This window comes from Falco rusticolus, chromosome 7 (genome assembly GCF_015220075.1).
Source record: "Falco rusticolus isolate bFalRus1 chromosome 7, bFalRus1.pri, whole genome shotgun sequence".
Classification (NCBI taxonomy): Eukaryota; Metazoa; Chordata; class Aves; order Falconiformes; family Falconidae; genus Falco; species Falco rusticolus.
In genome coordinates, this window is record NC_051193.1 from 15,524,812 (window position 1) to 15,547,102 (window position 22,291).

General features: G+C 47.7%; 1 protein-coding gene across 13 annotated transcripts in view; it reads right to left on the minus strand.

The window, feature by feature from the left end:
- Nucleotides 1-22,291, minus strand: part of SEMA6D (semaphorin 6D) — a 139,744-nt gene that overhangs the window by 13,808 nt on the left and 103,645 nt on the right. For 8 of the 13 annotated variants that reach the window (XM_037394320.1, XM_037394310.1, XM_037394317.1 and 5 more), the window contains exons 1-3: nucleotides 17,536-17,648; nucleotides 973-1,129; nucleotides 475-586 (exon numbers count right to left, since the gene is read on the minus strand). In XM_037394320.1, the coding sequence (XP_037250217.1) occupies nucleotides 475-586; nucleotides 973-1,129; nucleotides 17,536-17,604 (338 nt within the window). In that variant the 5' untranslated portion in view covers nucleotides 17,605-17,648. Of the gene's footprint in view, nucleotides 1-474; nucleotides 587-972; nucleotides 1,130-8,868; nucleotides 9,749-17,053; nucleotides 17,140-17,209; nucleotides 17,339-17,395; nucleotides 17,419-17,535; nucleotides 17,649-22,291 lie in introns of those variants that run through there. The other 5 variants (XM_037394313.1, XM_037394312.1, XM_037394315.1 and 2 more) reach the window with 5 other exon arrangements.

Genomic DNA, 22,291 nt, shown 5'->3' on the forward strand with positions numbered 1-22,291 from the left:
GTTAGACCAGAAACTTTTATGAAATGCTCATGGATTTTCTGTGTTTAATACAGATCGGAGGAGGCTGGTCATAGGCAACGTGGGGTGGTTTTGATTTTTATTGGTGTGGTCCTTGGAGAGCACCCACAGTGTCCCGCTGTCCACTTAAGTATTTAAATGTGTTATCCTCACTTCCTACATCCCTGATGTGTCAGTCCAAGTTTAAAATGATCAGGAGAGGTTTTTACCAGGGCAGCAATATAAAAGAGCGAAAAGAGTATTTGATCATTGGCTTTAGCATAACTACAGTAACTGCAGCCTTCAAATCCAATTTTCATGCACTGGCCATAGATACAGTATATTTCTCTGGGAAGTCCTCCCCCAGTTCTAATTTTTATCATATTCCACAGATTTTTCCAAATGAATTTTACACATAAATGCAAAACCAGAAGAGAAAAGAATTTTAATCTAATGAACTGAGTGAGGGAAAATTACCTGCCAGTGATATAAAGTGTGTCTCGAATTTTCAACATCAGTTGGAAGTCCAGTCTGTGCTGAGATTCATTGCCTGAAGGGCGTCCTCTAAATACTGGATATTGCCTTGAATCTGCAAGTAAAAATGGGCTACACCATCACTCAGGATTATAGAGCTAAAGAATCAATATATGGCATTGATTAGCTGTATATACTAGGTGTAGAAGGGTTTAAACTAAATTCCTTGAGTAATGTCTTGAATATAAATGAGAAAAAGATGGCTAATGTCAGCAAATGTTCTTTTTCCTGAAGTTATTGCTGTATTTCTGATTGCTTTTTTTAAGAAAATGATTAAGTGTTCTATTAAAGATACAAAGCCAGTAAACACATTTCAATTCGAAAGGAAACCGACTTTTTTTTGATTTTTATTTTATTAACTTCCTAAGGTAAAAAACCCCAACAAAACCCAACATTAGAACTTCTCCCCTAGCGGTTAGCACCATTTGCAGATTTACTTACAGTGGTAGTCAACGACGTTAATAGGGTCCTCGTCTTCAGGGAAGCTGACAGCTCGGCACTGGGAGAGACTCATCAGCATCACGGAGGCACAGAGCAGAGGAAGCCTCATGGCTGGTGGAAGGTCAGTACCACCTTTGTGGCTACACTGGTTAGCTACCTGGGAAAAGGAACGCGCCGGTGAGCTTTTGGCAGCGCATGCGACTTCCTACGGCAGGAGGGTTTTCCGTTTGTATTTGAGCACTGGCAGCAGTGGGCTAAACTGGTGCTTATGGAAGGCTCCTGGATGTACGTTGATGGGAAACTGCTGCGTGACATATCCCTACGCAAAGCTGCTCTGAAACATATTGATGTTTGCTAATTTTTAGCTGGATTTACAGGCATTTCCAAAGAAGCTGTCGACTGTCAGCCCATTTAATTCAGGGGAATCACAAACAGAACATGCAGGCTGCTGACCTGGCAAGAAAAATTGTCAAACTTGGGATTAGAATTTTAATTAAACTGCAATCTCTTTCCATCCTCTCTATCACGGATTGTCATCCAATAAAACCCTTTCCCCATAAAATACCTAAATCTGATCCACAAAAAGTCATGACACACACAAGCTGTCTGAACATCCATACCACGTTTTAAAATTATTGCTTATTTCTGGGATGTGCCATCACAACACTACCCTGACATGCTCACTGCAAAAGACCTGATGTCTAAGACCAGACACTGGACGTGTTGCCTGGTGCAGTGACATACACACACGTATAGTAAATGCAAAAATGCTGCCTCTGCACTGTGACAGTGCTTGTCACGTGCTTCGCAAGGGCGGCAAGAGACTCAAATGGGGGCACAATGCTGGACTGGGCTCCAAAGATGCCGCTTTCCCCCAATTCTGTTTGTTACTGCAGAAAGCTGGCAACTTCAGAGACTTTCATGGTGGGGTGTTTTTGTGTGTGCGCGTGCACGCGCGCTCTATAGGTTATACGGCACGTGTTATGATAGCACCACAACGTTATACAACAAAGCTTTGAAGAGGGGAAGGGAAACATAGCTTCTCCAATTAAACCGCAGGGATATTTTAGTGAGCAGAATGTAACTACTCAAGTTGCAATTTGGGTAGGATGCAAGAAAACGCTTCTCAAAGTGAAACGTGATCCTTAATGTGATCCTTAATGACCACAAGTGGTCCGGGCAGGGGTCAGATTTCTTGTTAGAAACCTGGCAAACATCGCACTATTCCCTCCTCCAACCTTCTGGAGGCATTCATTCAGGCCCGATTCGCAGGTCAGAGCTTTGAGTCACCAGCTCAATGCCTTGCAGTTGCTGAAATTGGTTATTAAACTCTTTGTCTAAACAGGAAAAAACAGAAGCCCTGCCATTTTAATGTTGCAAGAATCGCTGCGAGAGGTACACCTTGCCAGTACAAAGTGCCAGGCTTGATCCAGCAAAGCACATAAGTATTAATCATTTAATAATTTGAAAAGCAATTAAAAACCCCCTTCATAACAACACTTAACCTTTCAGTAATGTTTACTGAGGATGAAAATACTGTATTTGTTAATTGATAGCAGGGCTGGCTAGGGGCAGGGCTTGGTCCTTCCACGAGGCTGCCGAGCTCAGGCGGATCAGGCTGGGCTGCGAGCAGAGCAGCTCACAGGCTGCCAGCATTTGGCGACAGGGTGGTGTCTGAATGCCCGTCCATTACAGACTGACCTGAAAAGAAGCATTTTCCACCGTTAATGATATTTCTGTATCTCAGTCCACCAGTCCAGAACGAATGGGCTGTGCTCCTAGTCAAGATTGATGAGTGCAGTGGTTAATAAACACTAATGATTCCTGGCACTTTCCCTCTGCTCTTCCTTGTCCTGACATGGCCCCTTCAGCTGAAGCATCTTGCGTTAAATTACTAATGAGCAAACTTAAAACAAACTGGAATTAATAAAGTTAGTCAAATTAGCTCTTTCTTGTGAAAGCACCATTAAGGCAAAGTCCTGCAGCACAGTGGCTCCCAGACACAATAACAAATCATTAATGGTTACACAATCTTTCTTTTTTTTTGGTCCTTTTTTTTCCCACCCTAAGAAAAGCAGGCTCCAAATATCCAGCCCACTGCTGTCCCAGTGGAAGAAGAGAAAGGGGAGGCACACAAACTGTACGTTGAGTCAGTGCAAAGTAACATCTGTAAGGTGCTTAGCAGAAGTCCTCCCTGAAGCCTCATCTTCTTGGAGAACAAATGAATACAAATTGCCAAAGAGCAAGAATCTCTCCCAGGCATGTAGGCTTCAGTTAGCACAGGAGATGAGGTTGTTTGTGACCCACACATCATGACTCAAAGAGACCCTGGCCTGGCTGCAAAATGCATGCAACCTGCAGCCTGCACAAGTTCTGCCAGCAGCACGCACGGGCATGCATTAGGAAGTTTCCTTTTTCCTCTCTTTCCTTCCAATATTCCCTCTAGGAGGAATTCACTGGGGCAACAAATACAAAACTTGAATACAACCTGCCTTCCAAAGGCAGAGAATGTCTTCTGGACTGGAGGAGACGGCTGCAGAGGACAAAAGGGCAATCTGCTACCTGGTGGCCGCAACAACCACACTGTCACAAAACCAAAAAGGAAACAACCAAAATGCCAGGTAGACAAAGAGAGTATCGAGTTCTCTCAATTAGATTCAAATTTCAGGGTGTATATCATACTCCCTAAACCAAAGCAAACTTTTCTAAATGTAAAAAACACAGGATGCGCCTCCCTGGAGATTGCACCGAGAGCAGGAACAAACGCATGTTGATGTCTTCCTCAGAAACCCCTCAAACCCCTGAACATACTCCAGAGACGAACTCTGAGAACATAAAAGGCAGGAACAGTTATGTTAAGCAATCTCTTTCAACTAAACATCACCTGTCGCAAGTCTTGGTGCAAGCAAACACCTACATCTCATGAAGCACAGACCCTTGTCCTGCGAGGACAGAAGAGCGGACAGAGCTGAGCTAGATCAGCAAACCACAGGCAATTGTATCTATTCATTATTTTTCTTGTTAAAACATTACAAGAAGAGTAGCCCTGACTTCTAGCTACATATGAGAAGAAAATGCATTAGCTGCTTGGACATAGGCTTGAGATCAGAACCGCTGAAAAGAGAATAAACTTGGAAGAGCAGCTGTTCCCTGGATAGTCAGAAAAATGGGCTCCATCTAGGCCTTGGAACAGGCGTTTATGACAGCCAGGTGTATGCTTCTGGTAGGCACAGATACCGTGGTGCGAGAGACATAATTCTTGCCACATTCAGACCTTTTAATGGAGGCCGCTGCTGGGGACTACGAGTAACAATGCTGAAGTATCTGTTTGGACCAGAACAGCTGATGATGAAACGCTGGCAATGCCTACCTTCAAGAAAACGCAGAAAACAATCACACTCTGGGCCTGATTATTTTTCCCCAGCCAGGATTCAGACCAGTCTGATTAATTTCTCTTATAAATTGCATTCCTAGCATTTCTGCTAGGAAATAATTCATGGCAAGTGCAATGTTTGGAAATTACCATATTACTATCCCTGTTTTTTTTGCAGCTGGGGAACTGAGGCACAGATCAAGGGCGAATTTGTTACTGAGGCCAACCACCAAAAAAGCCTTTGCAAAGGCACTGAGCTGGTGGGGGTCGTTGCACACACGCGAACGGGCCAGTGCCACTGGGTGGAAAAGGCAGTACCAGATCAAAGATCTCCGGGCCATTTGGTCTGTGCCGTAACTACTTTTGTCTGCAAACACCAAGAAAGGGAGGTGTAAATGTTAACTGGTGGCACAGATCCACACCGGTGAAGAGGACAGCAGCCTGACTGAAGCAAGCCTTCAGGCCAGGGCTCTTGGTCAAGTGGAAGGCAGGTGGTTGTCCCAAGTCACAAACTGGCTCCTTGTGGCTGGCACCTCTCAATCTCACATATGAATCCCATCCTTCAATTCCTGATTGGGGGAATCCAGAGGAGCAGGGTATCATTTCTGTTAAAATATGAGCCTGCCTTCAAACAATCACACATGAAGGGGAACAGGCTGGTGTTTCTTGCCCATTAATCTACTCCAGCCTTTGACAACGCGCTGGTGACACTCCATCAATCATCTTTCCGTGTGCTACCACGTAAAAGAGGAGGGGGGAAGGGAAAGGGCATTCAGCCAGCTGGAAAGAAGCAACACATAAAATAGCTTCAAACCAGACTGATGCAATATCTTCTATTCACTCGAAAAAAAAAAAAAAAGTATCTTAAAAAATCTCCTTAACACAATAAATGCTTCTCGAAATGCTAAGCGCAGACAGGAGTGTGGTACAGCAAATCCAGGCTGAAGTTCAAGATAGGTCAGAACAAAAGATATATCCTAAAAGTTAGTTCACTTGTGGAGAGCTTGGCGAGGCAAAGGAGAAAAAGGTTGCAATAATAAAAGCTGAAAAACAGGCACATAACACGAAAAGGCTGAAATGACTACATGGTGTTCCCTCTCCCCCAGACACAGGGCAAATCAGGCCGTTAGGTGAGATCAAGGGTCTCCTCTGGGCTTGGGGGTACGCGTTAACCATGACAGCGAGGGGGGGACAGGCAGGACTGATTAGCAACGCGCTGAGCTCAGTCAGTTCATGTGCTGCGGTTTCCCACAGCCCCAAGTGACTGGACTTCAGCAGATCGGGAAATCCCTGTTGTCCTCTGCTCCTTCCTGCATGCAAATGGCTCCCTGAGGGCACTAATTAGTGCAAATGCACTAACTAGTGCATTTCTGAGATAGCATCTTCTGAAATTTTAAGCATGAAACCACTCTAATAATAAGATAAAAAGTTAAAGCAAAAAAGTCCTTTACTGCTGTTTGTTCAGAGATGCTCAGCAGGTTTCTTGGGACCTACAGCTGAGGCTGCTGTTCCTCTCCCTGATGGAGACCAAAGCAGACCCTCTGCAACTTCCATTCCTCTCAGCCCTTGAGACAAGCCCCAGTGAGGGTCACAGTGCATCCCTGGGCAGTGCCTGCAGGGCACCGAGCAGCTGCCCAAACCAGTGCTCCGAAACTCTTTAACCAGAAGACCACGCAAACAACACAGACCTGTTGGCTGGGCTACAGCAAGTCACAGATTGCACTTGCAACCAAATAAAAGTCACGTCAGTCTCCAAACGGGAACTTACTTGCGTCAAACACAAGGCACACCCCTCCCCTCCCCCCCCTTTTTTTGGATGTAAAGGACTGGTGTAAAAAGGTTAAAAATACTGTTTACTATGGCCTCAGGGATTCTCGCTTGATGTACAAATCACCGACGGTACACTAGCTGCAGGCTGAAAAACACTAGCTGAAAAGGGTATGGTTCCCACTCTTGGCTTCATGAAGTTAAAAGCCGTGCTGGCAGCGACTGCTGCGGGGGTAGGACTCACATCGGAGTTTACTTGCTGACGGTAACTGCTCCCAGGTGGGAGAAGCTCAGCTTCTTGAGCCAGGTGCAGGGAACAGCTTGCCGGCGAGGTGTTGGTGCTGCTGCAAGGGCTGGAGCCGCACTTCACCAGTGCATGGTACAGAAAGGTACCTTGTTGCCGAGTTTTGGTCTATCAAGCAGGTCAAGCTTTTCAGAAGACAAAACATTTCGAAGAAAATACATGAAGGTGGTACAGGCCGCCTTCAGCAGTGCTCTAGACCCGCTGCAGAAACGTATGCGGTGGCAACCATGGGTGCACCAGCATGTTCACTCAGAACAGCACCTTATCTCTGCTGTGCGTGGAACAAAATAACTACTGCAGAGCCACACACTAGGGGAACCAGGCCAAAGTGGGTTTTGGTAATCAAAACACGAAAACAAAGCATTTTTCTATCATCCATGCCAAAATATAAGACCAGCATGGCCCCGCGTCTGGTGGCTTGAACTCTAGAGAAGGAGCAAACAACCCTTTGTCCTACCTCTATTTTTTTCCAGTCTTGCTCCTTTTTTCTATGTCTCACTGCATGAAATGGGTATAATGAGTCATTTGCTTACAAGCCAGAAAGTATTCCACACAGAATGCAACATTTGCCTTAAAAATCTGCATCAGTATCTATTAGATGAGAAGCAGGGGGATCAGATTCCCATTTTAGGTCATATCTATACATAGGTTTTCCAATGATGCAATTGTTTTATAGTGTGGTAAGTCCTCCCAAAACAAGGGTACAACAGCCAGCATCAATACAAGTGTGATTTTTTTAATATTTTTTTTTTTCAAATGGCATTCCAGCGTAAGCATGCTGCTTCTAATGAAGGCTGACTTCAGTTCCTGAAGGCAATGCCTGACACAGGGGTTTAGTGTACATTCAAATCTCAGAGATTGTCTGTGATGTGATAAATTTGTATTGTGGAATTCAGTGACAGATTGTTTCAGCTAATTATCAAATAACACAGGAAGAAAACCTGTGGTTATAATAAAAGAAACATACTTAATTCTTGTAGTCCCTTTTAGAAACTTAGAGCATGATTTTGCATGAATAAATAAGAAAAAACGTCAAATTTCAACTTGCAGTATCTAGCCATCCTTTATTTCTATAACAGCTTTAAAGTCTGCAGCTCGGAAGAAAAAAATTAGGATATTTGGAGCCATGATATTAATTGAGCATGAAAGTGCAAATAACAGGTCTGTTATTTTAAGATAATACTTGACGACTTTTAAGGATTCTGCATTAACACCTCTTGATCTGTGCCTAAGTAAAAAAAGATAGTTTAATAATAAAGTGATGAAACCCTACCACTGAGCATCACAGCTTTCATCTTAATTGGCTTATGGTAGTGCTAGCTACACTTGGGTTGTTTGCATGCTTTTAATGTTGCAGAAAGCACACCCCTCTTGCTCTGGAACAAGCTGACAGAACGCTTGCAAAATGGATAGGGTGACTTTTTAACGATGCAAATGTTTAGTGGTTGATTAGATGCACTTTGAGGGCTAAATTCTCCTGTGATCAAAAATTGACTCAAACACAGGTAGTTTCAGCAGGAAAGGAAATAAAATGCTGAGCAAACTCTAAGTGATTGCTTCAATTATGTTTATTTTAAGTTAATTTTTGAGAGTTAATGTTAACTACCTTCCCTTACCAGGGTGATACAAAAGTCCTCCAGCTGAAACCAACCTTTGATTTCAGCTCACATCTATGGCTGAATCGGTTCCGTTTCACAAAGCTCCCGCAGGACATGCTCCCCTTGAAAGCTTGCCAGGGTCGAGCTATCGGTGATAAAGGGCAAGGTTCTGTAACCGACGCCGGGCTCTGGATTCCCCGTTGTAGCAGGTCTGCGTTTTATGCATCCAAACTGCTCGTGCCCAGCTGAGACCGCCCTAGGAAATACTAAATTTGTCCGTGAAAGTGCCCAAGGACCGGTGCAGAGAATGTCGATGCAATGACGTTCAGGGCTGTTCTACGCTCTCAGTGCTGACCCTCCGTGAATTCCTGGCCATGGGCAACACCGGCAGCAGGAGCCCCCATCCCTGCCCCAACCCCCAGCCCAGGACTGCAATGCCATCGTGCCGGGGAGAGCAGCCCCGGGCGGCAGGGCGAGCTCAGCTCCCGCGCGCCTCCAGCTCACAGCCAGGGCAGGGCGGCCCCGCGCTTCCATCGTGTTTTTCAGTCGGAAACACTTTTATCCTGGAAACTAGAGAGAAGTCTCAACCCATGATGATGAAGATCTAATTACTTACAGTAGAGACTTGGATGCAACCAAACCACCCCCCGTGGCCCCAAACAAAAGCCCCAACCCCTGGCCGAAACGTTCCCTTCCCCTCCCTCCAGGAGGGCTGGCTGCCGCGCTGGGTGAGCAGCCCAGGCGCAGAAGTGTCCCTCCTGCACGCCCAGAGCACGCCATCCCATAGCAAAACTGCCACGTTTCGGCATGATTAGGCATCATCTTGATAAGGCAGCTCTGGGACAGGTACAAACCAGTATTCGCAGGTGAGGCCATAATGAAGGTCTCGGGCAGAACTTGCACAAGTCCAGCTGACGCCACCGCCAGCTGCTGGCGGCACCCCTGGGTCTCTGTTTGCAAGCCCTGCCACCTCCCAGCAGCGCAGAGAGCAGCCTTCACCTCCAGCTGCGCTCCAGCCCCGATCCCCGAGATAAGCACTGCCCATTTTAGACCTGGCTGGAGCCCAGGAGGTCAGGGCTTGCCTACACGATGAAGTGAACGGGCTGTTTTGAAATGGAAGGGAGGTTTGGGGGAAAGAACACGCCCCAGCAAGCAGGCCAGCTGAAGGAAAAAAACAGGGATTTGCACTGCGGAGAAGGCAGGCACATCCACTGCTCAACAGGCTGTGCTCCAGACAATGTTGCTGTCAACCTCACTCCAGAAAGCATCACTTCTTCCCACCCACTGCTCTCCTCGGCTATAAACATCCCTCCAGCATCTCAGCACTGTGCCTTGCTCAAGCATGGGGCTTGCTGGCTTCGGTTGCTGCTGCTGGGGAAAAGGCTGCTGCATGCCACTGCTCTCACTTCAAAGAGAAAGTAAATGGCTGCTGGAAAACGCCAGGAGAGAGGCAGGAGACTGTCAACTGGCAAGAAACACATCACAGCATCTCAAGCACTGCGCCGGTGTTAGCAGTGTGCCATTCTCGGGGCTGGAGCGGGCAGCGCCTCGCCTGCGGGAGTACTGCCCGTGGAGACGGGGGAACAACGGGGTTTTAGCTAGGCTTGGTTTTCCTGCACGGACAAATCTGGTAGCTGGCCGCCCAGTTAACCTGTTTGTATATGCAAAGCATGTGCTCTGCCACTTTCCTGGGCACAATCAATTACATGTACAAAATGCAGGCATGAAAACCTGGAGGAAGCCTGAGCGCAAAGTTAACATTTACTATTATCTTGTTAAGCATTAAAGATTAACTATGCCAGTGAAAGGATGTGTTATGAAATGTCTTTCCTAGGCTGGAAAGTAAATAGAGGGAGAGTTTCGTGTTTTTTCATCTCAAAACCTACTCAGAATTTGGAATAATTGTTTAAACTGCTGCTTTATTTTACCATAATAGCAAAATGTAGTCACTTGCCACGTGACTGCTTGTATTTTCATTTGAGATGTCGTGCAGAAACACATGGAAATCTGGTGAAGGCAAACCAATTTTAGAACATGTTCCGAGCAATTGTTTTGCAGCACTGCCCTACAGTATGAAGTCTCTTACATTTCTTAAATTGCCTAATCAAATGCAGACTCTGTTCCAGTCACGCTAAATTTTCACATAATGGCAGAAAAATACTTCTTTCTAGCCTAGCACCGAACAGTTGGATCACATTATTACATTTGTTGCTTTTGTAGTCTCCGAGTGAGTATTTGTAAATGTATGTATATACATATATCCATGGGGGAGAGCAATGGTGCTCATGCTGCGAGACCCTGGGGACCATTGGAGGGGCAGAGGTACGTCTTGAGAGGTGTCTGTGCTGAGGGTCTACTGGGAATACCTGGCTTATCAAGAACACAGAGGGTGGCAAACAATTTATTTTTTAAAATCAGACAAATTAGCGCAGGATTTGATCCAGCTGATTCTTTACCCTGCAGTCTGCTGAAGTTACTAAACAGATACAAATGCAGGTAGGTAAGTTACACCCGTACTACTGCCAGCTTGGGGTGGGAAGCAGGACTGGTACAGCGTGCAGCCGTGGCTATCCTGCTCTAGGTCCTGAGCTTGGGCATGTCCCTGTACCGCATCCCATCCGCGTGGGGGATTCTCTGCATCACAGAACTACCCGCTCTCCTTGGGCCGAACACAACCTGCAGAGCCACGCTCGGCACTCACCTGGAACAGGGCTCAGCCAGAGCTGGGCACCACCCTCCCCTCTTTGACGTGGGCTACATCACCCCATGATCCCACTCCCCCTGTAAGGCAGGAGAGTACTGGCATCACAATGCTTTGGCATTCTGACTAGCGAGCCACAAAGAAGCCACAGATCAGACCTTTAAAAGTAAAAAAAACCCAAAAAAACTAAAATAATAAAATTTGAAATCAGTAACATATGGACTGCAAGTGCTTGAATCAAGGTCACAAGGAAATCTGTGGCAAATCAGGGAATGCGACTTAGGGCTTTAAAGCTTTACATGACAGCCTGTCCCGTTCTCTCCTCCATACCAGCCTCCCAAGATCCCCAATACAATTACAATGTTTCCCTAAATCCTTATGTTATCACCCGTAATATCGGGCCAGTGTAAGAGCATAACTAATCACATCGGACCCACACGCCATGTACCTCTGCAGTTCTATTTTCCCTCCACAGCTGCCCCAAATACATGCCGGTTTGTGCTGGCCCAGTTTGCCACGTCAGACCACTGTGCAATCAGAGCGGTGCTTGTCCTGTCTTTGGCAGGGATGAAAACCTGATGCTTTAAGGGGAGGAAAAGCCATAATCCACTCTCACAGCAAAACCTGTATAGTGGCACACAAGACAAAAAACCAAAAAATCTAGCCGTACACTTGCAGGGAATCAGATTAATCCCCAAAGCATGTTTTGTCTGAGGTTACCATTAAGGAAAAAAAGTACATAATGATAAAAATATCCCCACAGCATTTACTTTACGAAGAAAATATGTTTTACCGAGCAAAACCAAATTACTGGCTTTTCAGTGTTAATCTTCGATAAACACGTGCTGGGTTAAAGAAACTGTCATGGAGAGCAGAAGTTTGCAAATTGAAAGGAACCATTCAACTCTGCAAGATGATTTTTTTCTTCCCCCCCTTATGACTCCTTTCACAAGACACCTGGGGACACTGTTCGCACACCACTGACAGCTTTCACACCGCTGCTTCTGCCCCCTTATCCTCACCCTCCTCGTCCGCACTTGTCTCCAGGTGGCAACACACAAAAGAGCTGTATTTGCAGGGGGTGCCAGTGCAGGCTCTCGGACAACTGCTGGAAAGCCAGAGGGCCCCCTCCTGCCCCGCAGCCTGGCCGGGTCAAGTCACGTCCGCAGGGTGCTGAGCCCCCCGACCCAGCCAGGCAGCACCCTGACGTGTAACACGGGGTGCTGCATCGCTGGGGGACCACGCAGGCTGCTGACCGCGCTCTTGGTTTAACGGCCATCACACAGGCGGAGTGGCAGCTCCCTCGCGAACAGTGGGCTACAGCCAAACCCCATCTAAAATGTTAATTCTGTAGCCTTAACTACGCGCTAAGGCTCCTGTCAGTTAAATACACTTTTTTTCTTCTCTGGAGTCTTCCAAACCCGGATGGTTACACGGCCCAGTAGGGCACGCCAAGTGTTCACACAGCACGGGAAGGAGGTACCATGTGGGACAGAGAAACAAGGGCTTGAAATACAAGCGTGAGAATTTTCTGTTGACCCCAAAGTGCATCTCTCGTGATAGGCACGCACGGAAATAGCAGCGACACGTTCCATCAGTGGCGTCCCTGCCGCAGCCCCGGCACCCACAGCCACACCAGGGAACACGGCGGCAGCACTCCAGGGGAACAAATGCCTTTTGTTTCACACCACAACAAAGCTCCGCGGAAGGTCCTGCCCAGCAGAGGTGCGAGCCCACACCTGGGTGATGCTGGGGAAAGCAGGGGCCCAGCTGTCACGGCCATTTGTGATTCATATTAAGAAAAGCCCGTTGTCGCAGGAACAGCCGAGCCCAGCAGCCAGCTGCTCGCCTCTCATCCCCTGCGAGGTTCCCTCCCGCCCCGGGTGGGCAGCCAGGCTGTGATGCTGGTCCCCGCTGCTCGCCCATCCCCTCCGGTGAGCACCTCTGTGCCCCTTCCCCGCTGTCCCCTTGCGCTGGAACAGCCTCCCAGCACCCACCTGCCGATTACCGCCCCGCTCTCATCCTGAGCCCTCTTCAAAGCGCTCTCTTGCCCCTGCCGCCTACAAGCATTGTGGCCCCTTCCCGACACACGCAGCTCGGCTCTGTTTAGGCAGCCTGCACGCCAGCATGCTGCTGCTGCTGCAGGCCAACGCACCCCCTGCTCCTGGGGGCCGCTGCCTGGCTGCACCCATCTGCCAGCTCTGCTCCAACCATCCACCACCAGGAACAGCATCATCCTTCTCACTCTGCCTTTATCCCGCGCCCATCGAATTAGAAACCTGGGCTGCCATTTGGCTCCTGGATGCAACGGTTAAAAAAAGAAGTAACAGCAACAACAACCCCTTTTGCAAGAGTATCTGTGTGCAAATACGACCTCTGTAATGCTACCAAGGTCAGGCGGACCAAGGCCAATCTCCTGTGTGAGAATATAAATCAAAGCTGTCCAGGGACTGATTTCATTTGCAAGGTTTGTAACCATGCCGGACAGAACAAATGTCACTTGCTTGCTTGAGCTCCTTGCTCCTCCTCTTCCACCAGCACTTCTTTGCTCCTCCACCTCCATCCAGCCCCTCCCTGCCTGGGAGCACCTCCTGACCTCCCCTGCTCTTGAAAGCAAGAGTTCTCTTCTAGCGAGAAAGCTGCGGCCTCCCCTGCTCTTGAAAGCAAGAGTTCTCTTCTAGCGAGAAAGCTGCGGCTCACGCATGACAGCCAGCCACGCTAGGCCAATTTATTTAAATCACGCGAAAGACTCAACAAGTAAAATTAGCACAGAGCCACAGGCAGATTCACCTGCCAGTTACCTGCCATTTGCAGCGCACGTCAGAATTAAAACAATAAATCCTGCAAGGACTTCATTCCTTTTGCATTCATAGATCTGCAAAACAAACCAAGGAAAGCATCTGTAGCAAGTATTAGAGTCTGGGCACAGATCCTGTGAAATCACATGGTTTCCGTTGTGGAACTAAAAAGGCTTCTACAAGAATGTGTGAAATACACAGCCGAAATTCTCCATTCCTTTCTGTGCTCTCTGGCAGTTTGCGTGGCTAAGTTAAAGCAGCGAGTTCTGTTTCTGTAGCTGGCGGCTTTCAAAGCACACCCCGACCTGCAAGCGGAGCGAGCACAGGGTTCAGCTAGCAAGCTGCCTCCTCAGCAAGCTCGGAGTTAACGCAATCCCACTCCCAGCAACAGGTTGCTGCCTCCAAACTGGAGCCTTGAAGAGAGGAGCCCAGTGGCTGCCCCAGTCATCTTGCAGCCCTTCTGCAGGTGTGCCGCTGAGCGGCACCGGGGGCTGGCCGGGGGGCCAAGGCTAAAGAAACTTCACGTTCTGGATGTTAACTTTAGTTACCATAGCCAGACAATGCCGCCAGTGGTGTGGAAGAAAAAATTGCTGTAGCCAGCTGTGCTGTTCACAGTCGGATGGTTTCTGTGGAGCTCCAAATGGTTATGGAGCCAGTAGCCTGTTGTGGCCAAGGACAGAATGATGGATGGTCTACACACACTGTCCAAGCAGGGAGAATGGCAGAAGTTCACTTCAGGGTTGTTAAAATGCTAATCTGGGTTAGTTAACAAAAGCTGAATGGAACAGAAAAGTTAGGGAAATAAACACTACTCAAAGTTATGTATGTGCATTACAGATTTGATCTGTGGTTAACACAAACATTTGACTTTGGAAGTGGGACAATTCAACAGTCTTCCCATTTGAATAAACTGAATCAAGTTCTGATATTAGCTGTACTGTAATTACTGTCAAGCCATGAGGAAGGAAAGAGGGCTTCAGCAGACAACATGCAGAGCTCCGGAAAACAGCATCAGAAGGGCAGTAACACGATTTTCGCTGCACACCTCTTCCATGTGACATGGGAACAAACCAGAACCTACTTTCTTTTGAACTCGAGGCTGGCAGCTATTCACAGAACAAGTAACAACTTAATAAAATGGCTTAGATGGATTTTAACGGTAACGGCAGTAGCTTATCTGATGCATAAGAAAACAGATCATCTGTTCTAACAGCAGTTTTGACGAAAGCAACATCTGAACTGTTTTAATTACATACAGAGCTGCTACGACTGAAAATAACTTGTACTACCCAATGCAAGTAATATGCCTTCCATCTTTTCTTAATTACTTGTGGAGTAAATTATCACTTCATCCAATGGAAAGACATCCAATATTTTTTTTTCAAACTGGAATTATAGGTCTAAGACATGAGTATGCAATCAGCCACCACCTTCTCTGTTCAGTAAGCAAAGCAAACACATCTAGTATTCCTTGAAAAACATCAGACCACAACATAAGTCAGCTTAATGTAAGCTTACATGAGCACAGAAGCTACTGATGCAACTGTTTCCTTTGTCTTACAAAGAAAGACTAGAATTGAAACAGCCTGTCGTGCCACTTCTATGACACTTGATGAAAAATGACCATATTCACATAGGATCTCCACTTGACTTCAGATTTCAAATTTCTTTTTTTCCAGAAAGAAGCATAACAAAGGCATTTCAACATTTCTGTACTGGTTCTGTCCAGCTAAATGGGCTTCAACCAACTTCAAGGGATGCTGAATCCTGTGTTAAGTGCAGTAATTTTTTTAAAATAACTTAAACCCCATAAAAATCAAGAGCTGTAATCCTGTATGTGACCAACTGAAGTAAGACCAGAAGATATGTTATTACAAATGCCTAAAAGACGCTTTGAAGTGAGCTGCTATGACGTCCTTTTCTTTACCTTCACAGATCTCGTATGACAGGACCAATCAGATCAAAGACCAATTTAGTCAGAATTACTTGCATCTATAATTAAGCATTCTATCTAAATGAGCGCTCTTCGTAAGTCTACATCAAAGTTACGGTGGCTCCAAGGGCTAAAGCATCTGCTCTGATAGCCAGCTCAGACTGGCCGTTCAGGGGAGATGGGGATGCTCAGATGGTCCAGCTCCGAGGGCGCGACAGGCAGGGGAAAAACCCACAGCCACACAGCTGGTTCGTCAAGCTTTGACAGGGCCATCACCGTATTCCTGGCACACACTCCTGCATCACACAAAGCACGTTTAGAAAATGATGTTATCTTTGTTGCATCTTGACCGTAAAGGAGAACAGGTAGTGACAGACTGTGGGATACGAGGGAAGGAAGGTAGCTGTTCCCTAGAACTAAAGGTGTGGATGGAAGCAAAAAGCTAGTTAAATAAACTGATTTAGAGCCTCTAGGTTATACTTTTTTGGCTGTCCTGAGCTACATAATTCAGAGCATTAATTAATTCTTACTGCAAACTTTTTCTTCCTGTTTTTAAAACAACTGAGCTTTATATTAGTTACTACAAGAAGTGTTAAAGTTCATGATTATATAGAAAAGGAATCAGAGCACTCAACTGGCAATTTCTATTTATCTAAGCCAGAGTAAATGTTTATACAATATCTGCCAACATAACAAAATATGCCTGTCACTTACCACATTAAACATGATTACATACAGCTTAATTTACTGAATAGCAACTTAAGCAGACTTTGGAGGTGCACGGAATTTTACAGTATGAATAAAGCAGGAAAAACGCCTATTCTCTTTTGCCACAAAAGTGATTGCAAAGCTTTACAATGGGCTTCCTGTTGCACTGGGAAAAAGGAGAGAACCTCAGAAAATTCTGTGTGAAAGTATCTGTATGTGAGAGCAACAGACCAGCAGCAAAAGCCTCCAAGACAGAAGGAAGCTGTTCCTTCAAATAATACTTAAGTCTTTTCTTAAGAATGTTTATTGATTCATTAACGATATGGAACACAAAGGTATCCCGATAAGGACGCACGTTTTTCCCCAAAGGAAATAAAACCAGGGAAAACCCCCACCACCCATTTACAGAGCACAGAACGGCATTTTGGTGGAAGTTTGCTTTAATTCCGGCACATTATGTGTGAAGCGTGTGTGTGTGTGTGTGTGTGTGTGTGCGTGCACGGATGAGCCACAATACCATCTGCACAGCAAGTGCCACATATGTGAGCGTTACGAGCCATCACCGCCGCTGCTATGCTCAGAAGTAGACGCATTCTACGCCACGCACACACACAAATACAAGTGACTTTACGCACCCAGGGCTGAATTTTGCTGCCCTGACCCGCCCGGCCATGCAAGCAGCATCCCGGCCGCCAGTGGGGGACAACTCGCAGACCAGCAGAAACCCACTAAAAAACAGCTGTATCCACCGAACAAGTAGGATCTCCAGCGGACCGCCCGGATTTTCGGCAACCCCGGCCTGAGGCGCCGCACCGCCCTCTGCTACTCACAGGATACACGGGCACGGCGCTACACGGACCCCAGCACGGCCGCCCCCGCAGCCCCCGCGTAACACCCACCTAGACAGAGCTGCGTGACCTTCCCTTTTCATCCCGGGCTTATAAATAATAAAGGCGGCTTTAAACCCTTCCTAATTGCTCTCTGCAAGCCGCTGTATCGGTTTCTGCAGCACCCGAGCGCCCCCTCCCCCCCCACAAAGTTTCTCCGCTCCGCACCTGAGCGGCGCGATGCGCACGGCGGCGGTGGCGACCCCGGCCCTGCGCGAGGGCAATTCCGGCCGCCTCCGCGATTCGTTTCCATCCGTAACCGATGGGGAGCTCGGAACACGGTTCCCGCCGCCTCCCTGCGACCGGCTGCTGCGGGGAGCCCGTAAATCACTCCCCGCCGCTGCCTCAACTCACCCCGAGCGCCGCGGGGTGATCGCGCCGGGGACAAACCGAACGGCTCCGCTGCGGCTGCGGCGCCCCCCCGCCCGGCCCGGCCCGGCCAGCGCCGGCACCCGCCGCGGCCGCCCGCTCCGCTCGGCAGCGCCCCCGCGTACCTGCCGCTGCCGCCGCCGCCCGCCGGCGGGGCCGCCTCCTCCGCCCGCTGTCCCCGCCGGGCGCCCCATCCGGCGCTGCGCTCCGGACCGAGCCGCGCCAGCGCGGGGGCGGGGCCTCGCAGGACCCGCCCCCCGCCCCCTCCCGGCCTCTAATGTATCGATTCCCGCCCCCCCGCCCCGCCCCCCCCCCCCCCGCCCCCCCCGCCGCGCCAACAGCGCCCCCGCCCCGCCGCGCCCGCTGCCAACTTTCCGGTGTGTCCGTCCGCCCCCGGCGCGGCCCCCGGCGCCCCCGGCAGCGCGGCCCCGCCACGGCGGGGGGGCCCCGCCCCGGCCGCTGACCCGCGCCTCCATCCCCCGCTCCCGGCCGCGGCTGCGTGCGCGGAGCCGCCGCAAACTTCGCCTGTAGTTCTGCCGCTGCCGACCCACCTCGGCCAAACCTTGCCCCCCGCCCGCAGCCCCCTGCCCCCCCCGCCTCCAGCCCCCGCACCCCCTACTCGCAGCCCCCTCCACGTCCAGTCCCCGCCCCCCCATCCAGCCCCCTGCGCCCCCCGCAGCCGCGGAAGGAACCGCGGGGCGAAGCCGCGGGCAGGGCACCCCGCTCCGCACCCGCGGTGCCGCCGCGCAGCGCCGGTCATTCCTACTTGGAAAGGAAAAAGTCCCAGCGAGCGATGCCATTGCGCGGGGTAACGAGCCTCAGTTTTGCGGAGGAGTGTTTCGGGGGGGTGTGGGGGTGGCTGTCCTTGAAGTGACATCTTTCTAAGTGCCTCTCCAAAATCCCCACAGATAGTCCAGAAACAAAGGGTTTAATCCCAGAAATGAAGTCCAGGAAATAGCTGTCACTAATTCATTTTTCTTCGCATGAAAGATAAATTAATTAAGGCTTACAGTGCCACGAAATATTTTGGATGCCCCTGCGAGGAAAAAAAATAATAAATAGGCTTAGTTGCCAAACTGTATCATCTGTGCCTGTTTGACTGGAAATCAGAAAAAAATCTGAGTAAAAACCATTTTTGCCGGGGAAACATCCCTGTGGCTCACATGTGGCTCCCAGGTCCCTGCCCCGAGCCGCACGCTGCCACCACCGGCTGCCACCATCGCGAGCCTCGGAAGGCTGGCACTTCGTACTCCCAATTTTTTGGGCTGATCCTGCAGGTTTTTCCGCATGCAGCAGTCACAGCGGGAGCGTTGCCTCTTGAGAACTGATTCATCCAAGGAAGGGCGCCAGGATTTGGCCCATAGTAAATCCTCTTTAGAGATGATGCCAACAAAATCTCTCGGCCATGGGAATAGGACGTTTTTGGCAACTCCGTCCCTTGGCTGTCTCTCTCTGATGTTTCCTAGTGGTGACAGGCTAAAGGCGAGATCATTACGGGCTTCCTCACAGCAAACACAGCACAGCTATGTTGCACCCCAGGAGCTGCCGCCTGGTTAAAGGTGCAAGGACGTTCGTTATTTTCCCTTAAAACAGCCCTAATCTGGAAACCATCAAAATCTGCACAGTGCATAAAAATGCTGCGATAGAGCCTACCCGCTCGGTTAGGAATCAGATTGCAACCTGAGGACAAAAAAGCTTAAGAGTGCCTCAAAGAGGAGGATTTGGCTCACAGATTAGCTCCGTGGCCTTTTCGCTGGAAGTCAAACACCAAGCAGACCCACCGCCATGTGGATTTATGGAGGGTCTGGGCACCCAGGTGCAAGATACCCACACCAGGACGTTACAGCTGGGGTTTGCTTCTTGGATTTTGAAATGCTTGCTGGTGGTGCCAGCCAGAAAAAACGCAGTCCTAGAAAAGCCACCCACCTCTTCATTTGAGACACGGTTCTTGTGACGGGCCTGGCCATTCGCACCGCCGGGGCACGGAGGTACGGCACAGCCTGCGGCATCTGCTTGGGCCGTGGCTGCGCACTCCCCTCCGCTCCGAGAGGGGCAGCTGGTGGGAACAGACCTTTCTTCTCCACTATACATCCCAGCCGCAAGCTGACTCAAGGCTTCCATATATCAGGATGAGAGATTAATACAGCTTAAATCTCCTTCTGCTTCCATTAGGCAGATGACACTACGCTGAGAATCTGATCGCGTTCCTGCAGGGCAGAGGGTTTCAGTCTAGGACAGCATTTTAGAGGATTCTGGCATAGCCAAGACTAATATCTTGTGTCTGCATTTAAATATGGTAGTTTATTATAGTTTCAAAATTTGCTGCATGGCTAGAAACCACTTTATGTAAGGCTTTAAAGCATGTGCACTTACAATACGTGTGCAGTCAGGGAATTACACAGCCACAGGTTTTTAAACACAAATACATGCAGGCTCCTATTGATATGATAAACTATCAGTAACATGTGCTGCAAAGCTTCTTAAATCCTCATTGACACAACAGAGCACTATTGTGTCAATAGTGAGCAGATTAATGGGGTATTGTCAGGCTATTTCGGGCCTTAACTTTCATTTATCCTAAAACTTGTTCTTCATTGTAACTCTTAACCTTTGGATTCTGCCAACACAGTTCTTGTCACAAATATACTAATGGAATTAAAAGAAACCTGGCTTTTAAATGTTAATTACCTCTAGAATGATTGATTTGTAAAAGAAACACATCAGCAGAATCTGAAAGTACAGAGGCACGATAAAATGGAGCGAGTGTCAGCCCAGGAGGCAGAAACGCTGGAGGACCAGCTCTGGCTCCATGCGCCTGTCCCTCCCTCTGAGATGGTAATGAGAGCACTTACTCACCTATCGCACAGGTATAGTTTATGGATTATTCCTATTGTCTAAAGTACTTTTCACCCTCTAAGTGTTTTACAGACTTAGGCAACACTCGTTCATGAATTTGAAAATGTAAGCAAAATACTCAAAATTTACATACAGATAAAAGAACCACCATCTGTTAGAACAACAAATTGAGTTTTTGCTTCATTAAAATACAGATAATACTAAACTAATATGTGTTTAAACCAGACATTTCATTCTGCTTGAATGCCTCCATTGGGTTTATAACCAAGGCTGAATTGATTTCAGCAAGCAGAAGCGTTCATTACAATCACTGCTTCAGCCACACGGTGATTTGGTACGCGCAGTGCAGGGCAGTTTGCACGTTGGGAAACACTTTCCCAGCACGACTGGCTGGGAAAGTGTAAGCAAACGGTGCATCCCTAGGAAACACCAAGCGCTGAGGGGAATGGTATGGATGGTTTCCCCCTGCCCGAGCCAGAGCTGAACCAGTGACTCAGCACAGTACACGGCTTCTGAATGAAATATGAAACTTGTATTTTGAGGACGTGTTCATTTAAGCTGTGTCATTTCCAATAAAAACAGCAAATGTCAGTTACAGAAGGATGGTCAAATCACAGTAATGCCAGGAGGCGTTGATGTTATATCCTAAGAGTCATTATAATTTAGCTAAATATTTTCCTCCTCCGTTCTCTTTTTTTCCTGCAAAAAGGCACCACATTTCGCCAGTGCATACAGACACCTGCCTATGGCATGACATTGTATAGAGGAATAGGTACATAATTTAATATGCGTCAGATATATAATTTCCGATGAAGTAGATATGCACAGGTTTTATATTCACTGGCCTTAAATCTGAGTTGCAAAGTGCGGATGTTATGACTTACCTTGACTGTAATTAAGTTTGATAATAAAAGAGAGTAGAATTTATTTATTATAACTGCATAAAATTTGTTCGACTATTTAAGGTGCTATTCAATGAATAATGCTCCCATAGCAGGGGTAAATATTAGCCTGCCTGATAATATTAGTGTCTATTAACAACCTAGAAAAGTTATTTTCATACAGCTCTGGTTTTATGTGCCTTCGCGCCTTCTCAATATCTGGGGAGCCATTGCACGGGGCAGGGCAGGTGTGTATAGTATGTGAATAAGTGTAGAACAATTTCCCTTTTCATCCCTACTGACCAGTGAAGAATTCTCTTCTTTGGATTTTTAAGAACGTAAATGTAGAAAGTGGGAAACTCAAGCTAAAATGCTTTGCAGCTCATCACCGGAACAGGGTTAAAGCCGCATAAGCTGAAACTGATCGCTCATTGCGATCACCGTGCGCCTGGACAATGCGGAATTACATGTTTTCTAATGCTTACCTCTGTTAGATGGATGCCTACTGTTCCTGGCTTTAGCATCCAGCCTCCATGAAACCCTTGCTGAAGTTATTGCCTATTTGTAGCCACTTACTCACCCCTGTACCCCATGGTTTAGATCCCAAGAAGATGGGTCTTTAATCTGCCTGGAGTGCACTTAGATCAGGCAGGTGAAAATCCCAGTGTTTGGCTGGCAAAACGATAAAACTGAGCCAACTGTTTTCTTTCTCCTGAAGTCCTGAGCTGGTAGCAGTATCAATGCAAGTCAGAAGTGTGACATTTCAGAACATTGTCACTTGTGATTTACACCAATAGGCTAAAAATAGCAAATTGTTAATATAACAAGGCTGTGCTGTGTTGATACAGGCAAGTAATTGTTTATAAGTCAAGTACTGTATCAAGGGTGGTAAGTTTAAGAAAAGACATCCTAATTTGATCCTTGTAAAGAGTATCCGATTCAGGTAGCACTTAAGTGTAGCTCTTCATAAAACCTGAAGGAAAGAAAATAATTCTCTCCTGTTTTCCAAATGATGTGCAACTCCCCCTTTTTCACCTACAAAAGGTGAAAATCACCCTTGCCAGTTGTCAGAAAATTAATAAGAGGCACTTAAAAGTGATTAGCATTTTGTAAAATGTAGGAAGACACAAAACAGTTTCAATGC